The sequence below is a fragment of the Notamacropus eugenii genome, chromosome 2, assembly GCF_028372415.1.
Source record: "Notamacropus eugenii isolate mMacEug1 chromosome 2, mMacEug1.pri_v2, whole genome shotgun sequence".
Classification (NCBI taxonomy): Eukaryota; Metazoa; Chordata; class Mammalia; order Diprotodontia; family Macropodidae; genus Notamacropus; species Notamacropus eugenii.
In genome coordinates, this window is record NC_092873.1 from 409,159,265 (window position 1) to 409,175,886 (window position 16,622).

Genomic DNA, 16,622 nt, shown 5'->3' on the forward strand with positions numbered 1-16,622 from the left:
CTTGAATGCAGCACATGTTTTAAAAGTCAGGTACGTGACACGAGAAACAGGGAGAGTAGCTGGACCTGAGATTTCATTGTTATAAAGAACTCCTGCTGCTAATGCAAGCTGGCACCTTTTCTGCAACTTGGATACCTTGAGTACTGGGAAATATATTGTCTTGCTCAGGACCACTCAGACAGATATGTCAGAGGCAGGGCATGAACCCATATCTTCTTGGCTCTGAGGCCAGCTCACTCTCTACTCTGCCACACTAGAAAAGTGTCATGATTTACAATGAGGTAAAGAGCATTCCAATGAATCAATCTAAGGAAGTTTATTAGTATTAAGTCATGATGGCCAGTGAGCCCCTTCCCAGCAGTTAGTCATCTGAAATGTAACAGCATTTGGACTTCCTTTCCAATAGGTAATAAAAACATCATTGATAAGACATTGTGAACATTCCTTCCTGAAAAAGGTGCCTTTGTTGATCTTAGTGAGCAGGATCAGTCCCTTGAGCTAGTTTCCTGAGAGCATTCTATGGGCTTCCAATATGTCACAGTCTTTTTCAGATCACCCTTCCATGTAATTCCAGACTGTCCCCTTGGGCCCAGAGTCACACTGTGTGACCTCCTTTCTGAGGTCACTTGAGTGAACTCCTGGGTTTCCACTAGGAGGAGTGCAGGTCCTTAAAGGGTGAAAGGCTGAACTTAGAATTATAGACATTGAAATCATGTGAGAGCCAGAAGGGACCTTAGAAATAGCTTAGTCCAACTCTCTCAGTTTACAGATGAGAAAACTGAGGCTCAAGGTCGCACAGCTAGTTAGTGGTGGAGCCAGAACTTGAACCCAGGTCCTGGGCCTCATTCTACTCCACTGCACTGATGCTCAATCTCAAGAAGTAACTACGTAATACTTTTTTTGTGTTGTCTTCTTTAAAAAAACAGTTTTAAAAAATATATGGCACTAACGTGTAAAACTATATGACTCCATAGAATTGGAATTTTCTAGTTTCCAGACAATAGCAGCTAAGCTTTGCTCTAAATGTACAACTGGTGAGATGCTAGGGTGTCCATGAAAGGCCTCACAAGGTTGTCGGTGGAGAAGTAGAAGATGAGACCAAAGGTGATGGAGATGGGCAGGGCAGGCAAGGCCTTCTTGAACACTGCCAACAGCAAAAGTGTCAAACACAGACCCTGTGGGAAGAATAGAAGGTGAGGCTGGAGGGGGGAAAGGGGAAACTGTAGTGTGTGCATGTGTATAAGCCTAGACAGATCTGGTCTTACCAGAGGATTTCAGAGAATGCCTCAGTCCATGGTGAAGCTAATTCCCCAAAGCATCTAGCACCTGTGTGGTGCATGTGCTTTGTGAGATACATCCCCATCCCAGGTTCACTCGATCCTCATTCTCAGCCCTGTAGGGCAAGTGCTGTAAGAGTTATTTTATCCCTATTTCTTGTGGGAGGACAGCGAATCACAAAGAAGTTAAGCTCATACAGCAAGATAAGAATGGGGTTTTCTTCACTCTCTAGTCTAGGGGCTTTCCTAGCTACCATTTAGAAAGGATTTTAAGAGTTGCAAAGTGCTTTGCAAATATGATCTCATTGTGTCCTCACAATAAATGTGGGTGGGGGAAGGTAGGTGGTATTATTATCACTTTACAGATGAGGAAACTGTGGCATAAAGAGGTTACATAGCCAGTAGGTGACTGAGACTGGACTTAAACTTAGGACTTCCTTAGGTCCTGTACTCTATCTACTTATACCATAGGACTTCCCCTCCCACCCTCCAAGGTAATAAAATAATGCAGCACATATACCTTATATGAGAATGGGAACTACAAAAGGCCAACAGGACTGTCACCAGCTTACACTTATGTGATTAGATAATGCTAAACATGTGATCTCTGAAAAATTACCCATACAGCAAGGTAATAGCTGCAGGGTACTGGAAGCAGGCTCTATGAGCTTGGTACCAATCTTCTTTCTTAGTAAGAAATACTCAAGGACTATCTGAGACCAAGTATTGAGAAGCTGCTGCTGGTGTTTCAAGGACTCTTTGCAACACATCTGGTATGGTACCATTTAAGTAGATGATTCATAATGGCTTCTGAATTGGAAGTGGGTCACTCAACCCACTTCTGTTAGACACCATGTATAAGACACTGGACTTGGAAGTTAGAAGACTTCTTGATCTCCCTCCTTCAAGGCCAAGGCTGGGCTGCTTGTTGGACATTATAGTTGAGACTCCTTTAGCATATGGGTCAGAGTAGAGGGCCACAGAGGTGCCTTTCAACTCTCTTATTCTGTGACCCCACTTAAGAGCTGCCTGTAATGTTTACTGACTCATTGCATGACTCTGAGTGACTCACATGACCACTGGCCTTGGTCTCTTCATCTATAAAAATGACGGTAATACTACTCCTTATTTCACAGGGCTGGATCAGATGGTAAGCAATGTCACAGACAGGTAAGGACAACAGCTGAAAAGGGTTCTATGAATTTAAGAGCTTGTTCTCACTGCCATTTTCTGTCTTACTACTTACGATGAGAATGGCCACAAAACAAGCCAGTGTGGTGTTCCAGTCTCCACTCGCCGTGGCTGCTGCCTTGCCCACAAGAACACTGTAGAAAATGAAATCTCCCAGGCCAAGTTTCACTCCCCCTGTTTGGGAGAAGATAAAAATCAAATCTGGTAAGTCCTGTGACAACTACTCATGGAAGGTCAATGATAAAGGGTGATGGATGGGATGGACTCAGTGAACTGAAAGCTGACTTATCTCAACACTCACTGGACAACCAGTTTGCTCCAATGTTCAGGAACATGGAAAACAGCTGACATCAGAAATGCTCAGATTACCTAAAAACTCATGGTGACCCACCAACTGTGTCACTACTCTCCTTCCCCACAAACCGTGAATCACATGGAAGACACAGCAATAGCTCTGAAACTGATTTCCATAGTCCATCCAAAATCTTCAGAAATATTGAGGGGCAACAAAAAATGCCTGGCAGTGGTAGAAGGCAGAGAAACAAGAGGCTAGGAAATCTCACTGCCTGCAAAAGTAAGTAATTGGGTGTTTGTGAAATGGAAAACTGGGAACAGCTCAATCTAAGGCTTATCCTTCAGCAGATTAGCTGGATTGGGTATGGAAAGAAGTGTTGTTCTGAGCCCAAATTAATGAATGGGACTGGGATTGGAATGGTGATTTTCCTGGTACAGTGAACTTTCAGGAGAAGAATTACCTCTACTCATGCAGGCCAATACTTTCTCTGCCAGTAAATCTAAAAGGGGTAAGTCAGGTAAGTCTGAATGCAAGAATATTTTAAGGAACTGTAATTCTACTACTTTCAAGTACATAAAAACTTCAACTGTGGGATATTCCATGTCAGATTTGTACTCAGAGCACCAGGGTTCCAAATCTCAGCTTGCTGCTTCTTACCCATGTACCACTGGACAGGGCACTAAAATTCTCTGGGTCTCCGTTACTTCATGTGTAAACTGAGAATACTAGACTAGATGACTGACAAGATCCCTTCTGGAACTAAATCTATGATCGCATGATCTGCTTTAAAAGTCCATTAAGGATGATTTGAGTTGATAACGCTAATTTTTAAAGTGGTTTTAGATCTATCTGCAAGATTGTACTTACTACCAACCACCAGTCTCTCACTCCCAATCACTTTGGCCTTTCTCTACCCCACATCCCACAAGCCAATCTCTATTACAGTGGTGACTGAGTCACACCTTTCCATGAGACTAACACATAATTCAATCCAACAATTACTGAGCACCTTCTGTGTGCCAGGCAGTGGGAAAACAAAGATGACAGAACAATCCCTGCCCCAGAGAGCTTGCCATCCACTAGAAGCCAACACACTGCAGGGGCCTCCTAGGAGTCTGTCAAAACAGATGCCCTTTCTAATTCCTAATGTTTTCTTTTTTCCCTTTGGAAGAAGATTGCCGTACGGGTGTGTGGGCACACTCTCTCAAGGGAATTGGTCTCCTCCTCCCACCTGCCTTCCTAGCACCCCTCACCCACCAGAAGCATAGCTCCCTGTGTGGCTAGAGAAAACTAATCCACCTTACTTTCCTCCTCTTCCTCCAGCTCCTCCACTGCATAGGAAGGCACATGGAGTGGGGTGCACCTCGGAGAGTCATATGTTTCAGAGTAAGAGTGGTCCCCAGAAGCGTCGCTTGAATCCTCATCTGTATCCCCAAACAGAGAAGAGCATCAGTGTTGTCCAGGGAAAAAAAACGGATTGAGAGGACATGAGAAGCAGAGCCAGAAGAATTTTTCATTGGGGAGGAAGAGGCTGACAGCTGGGGAGAAGGAAACCATCCTTCAGGGAAGGGTCCATGGTGGATCAGAACTTGGACTCCTCAAGACTGGCACTTCCCTGATGCCATACCCTTCCCTATCCTCCTCCTGTCCTCCCACCACCCTGGTCGATTACTTCTCTTTGCTTCAAGGAAATTTTGGTAATAACAAAATAACTGAAAAGGAAATAATGGGAAGAGTCTTCTGGGACACCCAAAGTGTACCAGAAATGGAGGGATGATAACAAAGCCTCAGCTTTACCCATGAAAGAAGGAATCAGCTATAGTCAGTTTGTGTGTCCCAGGGCATGTAGGATACTCCATATTTTGATACATACTGGGGTAATTTCTAGGGTGTTGTCAGGTTCTAGAATAATATCTCTCCACATCTGAAAATCTCTAGCCTAGACTAATGCTTGTACTTCAGCAGGGTAAAGGGACCAGGTGTAGAACTAGGAGTTCTGGGACCGTACCAGGGAATGGGACTGGATCCAGACCTGTGAATTCACTAGCGTCAGGAACTCTCAGGTAAGGAAACTCCTACCATTAATAGGCTGGCACCTTTCCTGCAGCTCATTGTCTTCAGAAAGTTGCCCAGAGCACTAAGGTTCAGAGACTTGCCCAGGGTCTCGCAGCCACTAGTGTCAGAAATGGACTCAAATCCAGGTTTTCCTGGCTCTAAGGGCAACTCTATCCACTAAACCATACTGCTTATCCTGTATCAATACAGTGGCCAAGTACACAGTCAGGAGTGCCACTGTTCACTTAGCTTCCTGCTCCCTCTGGAGTCTCTCCATGACCATACCAGCTGCCTTGACCACCTAAGGATGACTCAGTCTGAGGCCAGCTCAATGGCTGATGAGTCACCACATGGACCACCACAATCACACTGCTCACTTCGCTTTCCTCCCCCTCCCTGGCTTTCCTACTCCCTTCTGTTTTGTCTTTCCCTCTTAGAATGTAATCTCCTTGAGAGAAGGAAGTAGTCTTGCTTTCTTGTTTCTGAATTCCCAGTACTTAACACAATGCAGGGCACATAGTAAGCACTTAATAAATGGTCTAGTGCTCTCTCTTTCTCTCTGTGTCTCAGTCTCTCATGGCCAGAAGAAGGGTCAGCCTCCTGCCTCCTGCAGTGACTCTGGGACACCATACCTTGGGCCCATGGGGTCTGCTGCAGAGACACTGACCTTGCTCTTGGTCTCTGGGGAGGGCTTCCTTCGTTGGAGTATCCACCTTTGCCATGCCTACAGTCCACACCATGGCAGCTGCAAGAAGCAGACAGGACAAGACCATGGTCACTGTGGCTACATGAACAGAACAGTTAGCAAACAGTACTTCTTTATTCCTACTGTGCTTAAAGAACCATTTTGTATGAGAGTACACCGTATTTAATAATGCGCAAGGTAGGTGACCTAGTAGAAAAAACCCTGAATGTGGAGAGTGAAGAGCCGAGTTTGAGGCCTGGGTCTTGTTACTTGGAGGCTCAAATTTCCTCACTTCTTTGTGGATCAGTTTTCTCATATGTGAAGTGGGGGTGGTAATGATACTTATTTTATTATATTATTTTATTGAAACAATAATACGACATAAACTTTAACAATAACATTGCATTTGCTCTGAGCCTCCTCTCTGATCTCTTCCCTATCTATATGTCCATAAATTTTTGCTGTCATTGTTGCTTTTTTATATTCATTTTACTTTTACTTTTTTTGGTATTTATTTAGTATCTTGTTTTTCCCCAGTTACATGTAAAAACAACTTTTAACATTTGTTTTAAGAACTTTGAGTTCCAAAATTCTCTCCCTCCCCCTCCCATTGAGAAGGCAAGCAATTTGATATAGATTACATATGTGTAGCCACGCAAAACATATCCATAATACTCACACTGTGAAAGAAAACAGAGACAAAAAAAGCCTCAAGAAAAATTAAGTAAAGAAGTGTGTTTCAATCTGTTCTAAGACACCATCAGTTCTCTCTCTGGAGATAGAGAGCATTTTTCATCATAAGTCCTTCAGAGTTGTCTTGGATCTTTATATTGCTGAAAACAGCTAAGTCATTCACAGCTGATCATCCTACAAAATTGCTGTTGCTTTGTACACGGTATATTTCACTTGGCATCAGCCCACGCAAGACTTTCCAGGTTTTTCTGAGACCAACCTGCTCATCATTTTTTATAGTAGAATAGTATTTCATCACAATCACATACCACAACTTGTTCAGCCACTCCCCAAATGATGGGTATCCCCTCAATTTCTAATGCTTTATTCCCAGAAAAGAGCTGCTATAAATTTTTTTGTACATATAGATCCTTTTCCTTTTTAATCTCTGTTGGGGTACAGACCTAGTTGTGGTTTTGCTTAGTTCAAAGGGAATGCCTGGTTTTATAGCTCTTTGGGCATAGTTCCAAATTGCTCTACAGAATAGGTGAATCAGCTCAAAATTCTATCAGCAATGCATTAATGTCTCACTTTTCCCCACTTCCCTTCCAACATTTGTAATTTACTTTTTCTGTCCTGAGACAATCTAAGAGGCATGAGGTAGTACCTCAGAACTGTTTTGATTTGCATTTCTCCAGTCAAAAGTGAGTTAGAATATTTTTATATGGCTACAGGTAGTTTTGATTTCTTCATCTGAAAACTGATTATATCTTTTGATCATTCATCAATATGGCTCTTATTTTATAAATTTGACTGAGTTCTCTATATGTTTGAAAAAGCCTTTATTAACAGAAACTGGCTTCAAAATTTTTTTCACAATTACTACTACTAACTGTATTTCCCTCCTCCTTTTCCTTCTACCCCCTTCTAGTACATTGCTGTTTTTTAAATAATTCTAGTCAGCATCTAAGTTCCTATCTTGTTAGGCTCAATTTGTATCATGTTTCCATCTTTTTTTTGTATTCTTCACATCTGTCAGTATTTTCTAACACCAGAAGTATTTCATTACATCAATACTGCATCATTTAAATATTCAAAAGTCCCCCAAAGGCTGGGCAGGTCTCCTCCTCTATTACTAGAGTGTGTTCAAGGTTCACAGACTCACAGCCCCAAAGTGTTTTAGAGTACAAGTGACCTCAGATGGGTCATCTCTCTTCTGCAATACCCCATTTGACAGAAGAGGGAACTGAAACCCAGAGAAGGGAGCTGGACTGGCAAAACAAATTACAGTGCAAAGAGCAATGGCTTCACAGTTGGAATCCAGACTTGGATACTTACTGCCTCTGTGACCTCATGTGAGTCACTGAACCACTCTGGGCTCTGGCTTCCACTGGATGACTCCTAAGGTCCCTTCTGCTCTTGATCTAAGATAATTTACTCCTATAAGTCACTGTGTAGGGAGGTATCATGAAAAAACTTTACTGGGCTTTTATCTATACAAGATCAGCATATGGAAGTTACTGGGTGGCAGATTTCAGCTTAATCTATGAAAGGACTCCCTAGCAACAAGAGATAGCCAACAACAGAAGGGACTTCCTGTTGAGACAGTCGATTCCCCATCCCTGGAAGCAGAGGCCAGAGGACCTTCCATCACAGATGCTACAGAAGGAACTGCACTGAGAAGGTTAGGTTGGAAACTAGAGGGCCCCTATGCCTGCTTCTAACCATAAGACTACAATTCCAGTGGAATAGCATGCTCTTTACCAGTCTTCAGTGATTAGAAAAAGGCCAACTACCCACTGAATATCAGAGAGAATACAGACCAACTCCTCTCTCTTTCCCTCACCCTCTCTGACCTTGGAAAGGGGTTCTTCATCATAATTCTGAAAAGAGAGTCAAGAAACTGTCACTGGCATTGGGAAAATCAAAAGGAAAAGGGTGTGGAGAGAGAACCACACTCACATGGTTTAACCTGCACAGCAGGGGCTGAGGTGGGGACGACTTACATGAATATATGAGGGCAGGAAATATAGGTTCATTTCTTTCCTGGGCAGTTTCTACAAGCATCCTCAAGGGCCCTTTAGGACAAAGCACAGCCACGAGATCTGTGAAAACCAAGAAGTCTTTGTCAGGGAAAAGCAGTCAATCATTCTCAAGCAGATCCCAGAAATGTGTTTAACTCATACTCTTAGAAATGGATAGCTAGGCTTCCCTTGCCCCCAACCAAGTGGAAGAAATAGAGAATTAAGAGCAACCTTGGTTTTCAACCTCTACTCGGAACCAACCCTTTGCTGAATAAGTTTCTGTTCTTATCTATGGTATGTGCCCAAGAACTAGCAATCGAGGCTGGAATCTACAGAGGTCTAAAAGAACCAAATTTAAGAAAAAATAATGAAGTATTAAGTGACTTCTACTTGCTTTTTAAAGGAAGGTTACTTCTGGTGAAGAATTCCCCTTTTTTGTTTCATAAAATTCAATTCAACACGGACATATTAAATGCCTACAATGTGCCAGGAACTGGGGCTACAACACCTGTCACAAAGACAAACGAAGCAGTCCCTGTCCTCAAGGAGCTCACATTCTTCAGGAGGAAGACAGGTACAGGACCAACTAGAATTAAACACCAAGCATTTATTAAGCACCTCACGTAAAAGACACTGCATTAAGTCCTGAGGATACAAGCGGCAGTCCCTGCCCTGAAGGAGCTCATGTTCTACTGGGTAAAGCAGTAGGATTTGACCCTTATTGTCTGGCATGCAAGATAAGACCCCACATCAGACCACCCTGCCCATGACTGTCCTACCATACACCGAGATGGCTCCCAGGATGACCCAGGCTGACCATTCTGGGAGGTACTTGATGAAGACCAAGGCCATGAGGGCGCTGATCATGATGAGGTAGGCCTGCTGCAGCACCAGGGGGCCCTTCCAGTGGATACAGATCATCCCCACCGCCCCAAAGTTCCAGATGACCAAGAAAAGCGTTGGGTAGTCCATGGCCACATTGTAAGTCTTGAGCACTTCCCTGAAAAGCAAGATCACCAGATGAGGGGAAGTCATTGGAAATGGGGAAAAAATGCTAACTTTGTAGTCACTTTCAACTAATTAGACCTTGACCTAGTTTAAAACCAAATGGATAAAGTGCTAGACTTGGAGTCAGGGAGTTTTGGGTTCAAATCCTGCCTCAGATACTTATTCACTATGTAGCCTTGGGAAGGCACTCAGCACCTTCTCTGAGACTTGCTTTCTGTGGCTATGAAATGAGAGTGTAATAACACCTGCCCTATAGGATTTCTGTAAGGATGAAATGAGATAATGTACATAAAATTCTTTATGAACCTTAAAATGCTACATCAATTACTATCATTATTAATAGTATCCTCTTCCTCCTCATTGAATGTTACAGACACTTTACTGGCCACATGAGCTTCTTCTTCCCCCTCCCCTCCATACATACACACATTATGGACTGTTATAGATATTTTACTGTCCTTGTACACACGCACACACACACACACACACACATGCACGCATGCACAATACATCACCTCCATTCATAATAGCTAGATGCATGTTCCCTTCAACTTCTATGAATGCCCAGGCAGAAAGAGCAGACTTATAGAGTTATAAGGCCTGGGCTTATAGCCCAGCTTTTCCATGTATTATCTGAACAACTTAAGGTGAGTCTCTAACTTCCTTGGCCTCAGTTTTCCAGTCTGCAGTCAGGAAATTGCACTGTGATCTCCAAGGTTCTTTCTACTGCTAAAATTTCCATGATCTTATATGTTCAAATAAGTTCCCACCTTCACCCCAAAACATATTTTCATGAAGAGGGATCTCGCTACATTAAGTCCACTACTTGATTTATTTTAAAATTTCATTTTAAATTTCCTTTAGACCAGGGATCAGAACCTTTTTGTGCCATAGACCCCTTTGATGAAGTATGATGAAACCCATGGACAACCACTTCTCAGAATGATGATTTTAAAAACATGAAGTAAAATACACAGGATTCCAAAAGACACCAATTATTTTGGTTATCAAAATATTAAAAAAACAAAACAAAACAAGTTCATGGACCCCGGATTAAGAACACTTGCTTTAGACAGTTCAATTTTGTCTCATCAGCCCAGCAATGAACATAACTGAGTATTACTTGTCCATGTCCCCAAAAGCACTAGGAAAATTCCTTCCCTGTCTTTCTCAGATCCCTAAGGACGCTGAAATAAGAGGACATTCTAAAACAGGGTACAATATTCCAAATCAATCATTTTCTAAATTTAGAATTTGCCAAGTTTTAGACTAAAAAATGAAACTTAAATAAGAAGAGCTTTCCATCCAGCATCTAACTACTAGCTAATTTGGAGCTGGAGGGCTTTGGTCTGAATGCCTGTCTATGACTTACTATCTCTGTGACCACAGGCCAGTCACAACTTCTCTGTGGTTCAGTTTCCCCATCTACAAAATGAGAGGGTTCAATTTGATAGCCTTCCTCTGAGGTCGCTTCCAGTTCTCAATAAACAATCCCCTAAACAAGTTTGTAGTAAAATGCCAACTTGTTTTGAAATTTTTGGGTTTTCATTACTTGAGGGAACAAGCCCCCTATACCAAGACAGATTGATACCTGCTCTGTAGTTAGCCTTGGAGAGCTGCCTGTAGCACTGAGAGCTTGACTTGCTCAGGCTCATGCACCAAGGAAGTGTAAGAGGAAAATCTGAACCCAAGTCTTCTTGATTCTAAGGCCAGCACTCTATTCACTAGGCCATGTTACCTTTCTCTGCATGGTATTTTTACAGGGTACTGGAAAACACAACACACAGTCAACCAGGGTAGACCATATTATTCCCACAGAAAATGTGTGGAGAAATGACCTGGGCCAAGCTCAGTGCCTGGTACATAGTAGGTGCTCTGGCACCAGAGAGAAGGCAACCCTAGTCCCCCTTGTTCTTACAGCATCCCATTGCTATATACTGTTTTGTCCCTCACTGAAGTGTATTTCAAAGAGCAAGAGAGTCTTGGAATCAGAAGAAATGGATCTATGTTCTGCATCTGACCATGCCCCTGGCTAAACCCTGCCCCCTTTCTGCCCCCTGCTGTATGATTCTGGGCAAGTCTCCCAATCTCTCTGTGCCTCAGATTTCTAATCTGTAAAATGGGAATAATAATGCAACTTACACCTGAAGGGTTGTTGTGAGGAAAGATGGATGCCCGTCACCCCCTCTGACCCGTGTCCCCTTTCATGTCCTTCACATTGGGGAGCAAAGTAGATGAAAGGTTTCCTGGAACTATCCCAGACCTTGGGCAGACACTTACCCGAGATAAATGTAGGTGAAGAGGAAGAGCAACATCAGAGAAGACAGGATCAGCCATCCATGGATAAACTAGACAACAGAAACACACACCAAATGTTCTTGGTCTGCTCCTTGGTATCAGGAGCAGGGAGGGTGCTACTGCTCAAGTCAGTCACAGGGGGCAATGGTGTGGGTGGCTGATGTCCAAACTGCCACGGTCCCACTGCATTCTCTCTCATTCCATCTGCTGCCTTGCCACTGTGCTCTAAGGACAACGAGATCTTTCCATCTGACTGGCAGTGGAGACCTCCATATCTATTGTCTCCTCTCATCAGAATGTGAGCTCCTTGAGAACAGGGAAGGTCTGATTTTTTTCTTTGTACATCCAGTGCTTAGTCCAGTACTTTGCATATATGAGTGTGGATGGACCCATGCAGACAGAATGCTGCATTTGGAGCTGGAGGACCTGGGTTGGAATCCTACTTCTGTCACTTATAACCTATGTAACTGTGGGCAAGTCTGTCGATCTTTGGGTCTCAGTTTCCTCATTTGTAAGGAATAAGGATAATAATTCTTGTGCTAATTATGTGGCTTTGGGAATTATGTGAGATAATGTGTATAATGTGCCTTGGAGATAATGAAGAGGATTACAGACTTCAAGAAATTCAGAATTTCATCAGCACAGATGCTAATCACTTAGTCACAAACAAGGACTGCAACTACTGCATGCCGGAAGAGACAGACTTCATGAGCTACTGTGATCATAGCAGCTTTCAAGTACCAGTTAAATATGCTATTATCATAAATTAGGGTCACTGAGGAGCTAGAGAGTTTTAAAAGACCATCAAAGAAGAAACATACTCCCCAACCTCAGAGTCAAACACAAGGTGGGAAAACAAGTAGTTTCTTTAAGTGGGGAAAGGGTTCCCCTCTAGGACCAGTCCTTTCCCCTGCAAAGGCAGCAGTGAGATCATGGCAGCAATATTCACAGTACAGAACTAGGAAACACTAACCCATAATTCTCTCCTAAGTGATATCCACTTAAGATATCACCTATAATTCCTCCAAAGGAAAACAGCAATCAGGAGAGAATCCCTTGGACTTAATACACTTGCAACCTAAAGATTTAAGGTCTATTTCTATATTCTGATAATTATTGTTATAAATTAATTTTATTTTTACAAAGCTTGTATTACTTATTCTAGCAGTTGATGGTTTAGGGACACAGATTTCTGGTATCCCCAGAAAGCTAATTCTGGGGTATATACCACTAGACTTAGGAGTCAGGGATCCGAGGTTGCTCTGTCATTAAATACTGGGACCTGGGGCCAATCATTTCATCCTTTGGGGTCTCAATTTTCTCATCTATAAAATAAAAGGGTTGGACTGCATGATTTCTAAGTCCCCTGCTATTTTTAGAATTCTAGGAGTCCTGTACATTCCAGAACAAGGAAAAGGACTACAGGGTCATTGTCCCAAAGTCCCCAAGTCTCTGGGAAGAACAAGTAGGGGTGAGGAGATAGCTTGATGCAGCTATACTGCCTGTAAGTACAGAGACAATGGGGCAGTCCCCAGATGAAATGGCTCTTGGAGACAGAGGTTGAAAGCCTCCCAGACCACGGAGTGGAATCTATACAAAGCCAGCTCTAGGGAGAAACAGGAAAAGAAAATGAAAACAAAACAAAACAAAAACCAGTTGTGACAGTCATGGGCCTTAAAATAAAGCCGTATTTCTTCAGAAGGAGAATCAAAGTAGAAATTAACTTGTAAAATAGGGGAAGTGACACTCTGCACGATACTTTTTAAAAAAGGGAAATCCAGTAGGACATTTTAAGAAACAAACCATAGCACAGTAAAATGACACAACATATTCAGAAAGGTTGTGAGGGGAAAAGGGGGATGATTCAAACACCCTGACTTGTCTGGCATTAAATATAAACCCCTGGGAAACAGTTAACAGTATACAAATATATGTAGACAATGCCTAATTATGGAGGGCTGGCAGAGCAGACAGAGGGCCTGACTCAAATTAGGAAGACCTTGCCTCAAACCCTGCATCAAGCCCACGTATAGCTCTCTATTTATCTAGCTACATACCCAGAGCTGTCAATTTGCATTGGTAAAAGGAGTTTCCTTACAGAGACTTCCTTATCCCAATGAAATGATAGATCTAGAACCCTCCCCCGCAAAGATACACACACACACACACACACACACACACACACACACACACACAGATACGTGTATCTCTGACATTTTTCTAGTGCTTTAAAGTTCACAGAGTGCTTTGTCTTCATTATTTCATTTGAGCCCCATCACAATTCTGTGAAGTAAGCACTATGATCACCATTTTATAAGTAAGGAGACTGAGGTTGCAGTAAGTGACTTGTCTAAAGTACATAAGTAGTAAGTGTCGAAGGTAAGATTTGAACCAGGCCTGTCCCAACTCCAAGTTTAGTACTTTTTTCATTCTATCGCTCCCTCTTCTATAAAAACAGATCACTAGATATAGAGAGACACACGCACACATATAAAACATAGTTTTAAAACATTCATATACATATACAAATGTGATGACTATGATGATATTAATAACTGGCACATGTTGATAATGATGATATTAATAACTGGCACATATAGCTCCTACTATGTGTCATTCACTGCACTATCTCATTTGATCCTCACAACAAATTGTTCCTCCATTTTACAGTTGAGGAAACTAAGGCAAACGGAGGTTAAGTGCCTTGTCAGAGGCAAACTGTACCACTTAGCTGTGTGTGTTTATGTATGTGCATATACATATACACACATGCATGTAGGCATTGTGCTTGTATATATGTACAAACACAACGGGAGTGACGGAGTGGGAGGGGCCAAATTTGGAAACAGGACAGACCCAGGTTCATACCCTACCTTTGACCCTTACTGGCTGTCTGTACCATGAGCAAGTTCCTTAATCTGGGTATCCAAAGAGAAGAAATAAACTGTGCTGTAGTGGGGGAGGACTGGCTCTAGAATTGGAGGGACTTTGTAAACCTCCAAAGTGCTAGAAAAACAGCACTGAGATACATATATAAATTGTATATAGATGTCTTTTTTTGGACTAGACCTGTAATTTCATTGGGATAAGAAACTCTCAGTAAGAAAACTCCTTTGATAGATGTAAACTGCAATTTGCAACTGTTGTGCAAGTCTAGGGCTTTAAGATTAAATGACTAGCTCAGAGTCACACTGACAGGTGAGACATGAAGGTATGTCAGTATATGCCAACATCCCTGGCATAACCCAACAGTGAGAGAGGGAGGCATTCAGCATGGTGAGAGCCCTCACACCAAGCTCTTCAAAGAACACAGACCTACACAAGCTGGGCAGGTCCAGATGGAATTTGGTGTGTGGGACTCCCAAACTGATGAGATCTCAGATTGATATGGACATCTGAGAATGTACATACAATATATAAAAATATATATACACTTTTTCTATACAAATACACTATATCTGCAATATATAAAAATACATATTGCATTTCCCCCAAATACACACATACACATAAATAGTGCACAAATGATATACATATATACACACTGTATAAACCATACTGCGCAAACATACATTACATACATGTAAAACACCTATGTACAAATCAAGCAGCCTGCAAGACCACAGCTGGGCTCCCAGAGCCTCCTTTATCTCCAGTGCTGATTCAGAGCAAAGCCATGAGCAAGCCCCTGACTGACTGCCCAACTGGCAAGGGATCCCTCCACCACCACTCACCTTGTAGCAACGATACTTGTACAGTACAACCAGGAATATTGTCATGACCACAATGACACTGATCATGATGAGGGTGTTTAGCACCGAGTTGAGCAAGCGCTGGCCAATAGAGGGCGTATCTTCTGTAAAGGGTGTGTAGATTCTGAAAGTAAAGGGAAAGGATGACTAGTCGCCTACCCTGACTCTCCCTTTCAAACCCTTTCTACTTCTCACCTTTTTCCTTCCATCATTTGGACCCTCTCTTTCACCCATCTTCTTCCTCGACTTCTCCATGCCCTTGTCTGGCCAGGTACCCATCATCTTCGGTCAGGCTTTGCCTTCTGCCACCAGGGCCCAGACTTTCAAAGGAATCCACCTGACTCCTCAGTTTAGACAACTTCAAATTTCAGTCTGTTGACTGGCTCTAGTCTAGTAGGAGGGGGAGAGACAGGATGGACTTCTCAAAGTCTTTTTCTTAGCTAAGGCTGAAACCCAGACTGAAGTTTCTTTAAAAAATTTCTGTTTTTGAGGTAAGAGCACTTGTCCTGAGCTCTAATGTCTACCCTAATGTAGCTTTCCTCTGTGACCCTGGGGAAATAATTTAACCTCCGAGCCTCAGTTTCCTCACATGCAAAACAAAGGAATTGGGCTAGATCACAAGTGTCAGACTGTTGAGAACAGACTGAAAAAGTAATTAGGAAATATTTAATAAAATAAATACAACAGAACATAAATAAGGTCAATAGGTCACCTGCAGGTACTATTTAGGGACTATTCTGAGTTGAACACCATTGGGCTGGATGCCCTCTGAGGGCTTTTTCAGTTTAACAGTTTTATCTCTCTCCATATTGAGGACTATGAATCTATTAAGTCTATCTATTTTCTCTCTGGCCCCACTCCCAACCTACGACACACACACTCCACATATTAAACCTACACAGCCCCTTAACACTGACTAGCTATATTAACTTATACTTGTTTAGTAAGCACAATCGAATCTTCCCACCCTCCCTAGTCAATTGTATTGAAGGCAGGGGTTTTACCTTTTGATAGCTTGTTTTTCATTTTCCATGCAGGCCCTCACACCCCCAGGCAGTGAACAATGATCACAGAGGACCGTAGATTTAGAGCTAGAAGGGCCCTTAGAAGATATCAAGCCAACTCCTTCATTTTACAAATGAGAAAACTTAGGCTGAGTGAGTGACATTACCTAGGGTCACACAGCCATAGTAAAGTGTGTGAAATAGGATTTGAACTCAGGTCTTCCTGATTCCAAGTCCAGTGCCCCAAAGATGCCACCTAACTGCCTCAATGAATACTGCACATATGTACTCCCCAGTCTGACCACACACACACACACACACACACACACACACACACACACACACCCCCCATACACTTTGC

The 16,622-nt window shown here is 42.6% G+C and overlaps 1 protein-coding gene across 9 annotated transcripts in view; it reads right to left on the reverse strand.

Annotated features, from left to right (window-relative positions):
- Window positions 1-301: 301 nt before the first annotated feature.
- Window positions 302-16,622, reverse strand: part of PSEN2 (presenilin 2) — a 39,102-nt gene continuing 22,781 nt past the window's right edge. For 3 of the 9 annotated variants that reach the window (XM_072647677.1, XM_072647678.1, XM_072647679.1), the window contains exons 4-12: window positions 15,240-15,381; window positions 11,488-11,555; window positions 8,979-9,199; window positions 8,708-8,785; window positions 8,182-8,280; window positions 5,486-5,563; window positions 4,068-4,187; window positions 2,524-2,642; window positions 302-1,175 (exon numbers count right to left, since the gene is read on the reverse strand). In XM_072647677.1, coding sequence (XP_072503778.1) covers window positions 1,020-1,175; window positions 2,524-2,642; window positions 4,068-4,187; window positions 5,486-5,563; window positions 8,182-8,280; window positions 8,708-8,785; window positions 8,979-9,199; window positions 11,488-11,555; window positions 15,240-15,381 — 1,081 coding nt within the window. In that variant the 3' untranslated portion in view covers window positions 302-1,019. Of the gene's footprint in view, window positions 1,176-2,522; window positions 2,643-4,062; window positions 4,188-5,485; window positions 5,564-8,181; window positions 8,281-8,707; window positions 8,786-8,978; window positions 9,200-11,487; window positions 11,556-15,239; window positions 15,382-15,452; window positions 15,580-16,622 lie in introns of those variants that run through there. The other 6 variants (XM_072647680.1, XM_072647682.1, XM_072647681.1 and 3 more) reach the window with 4 other exon arrangements.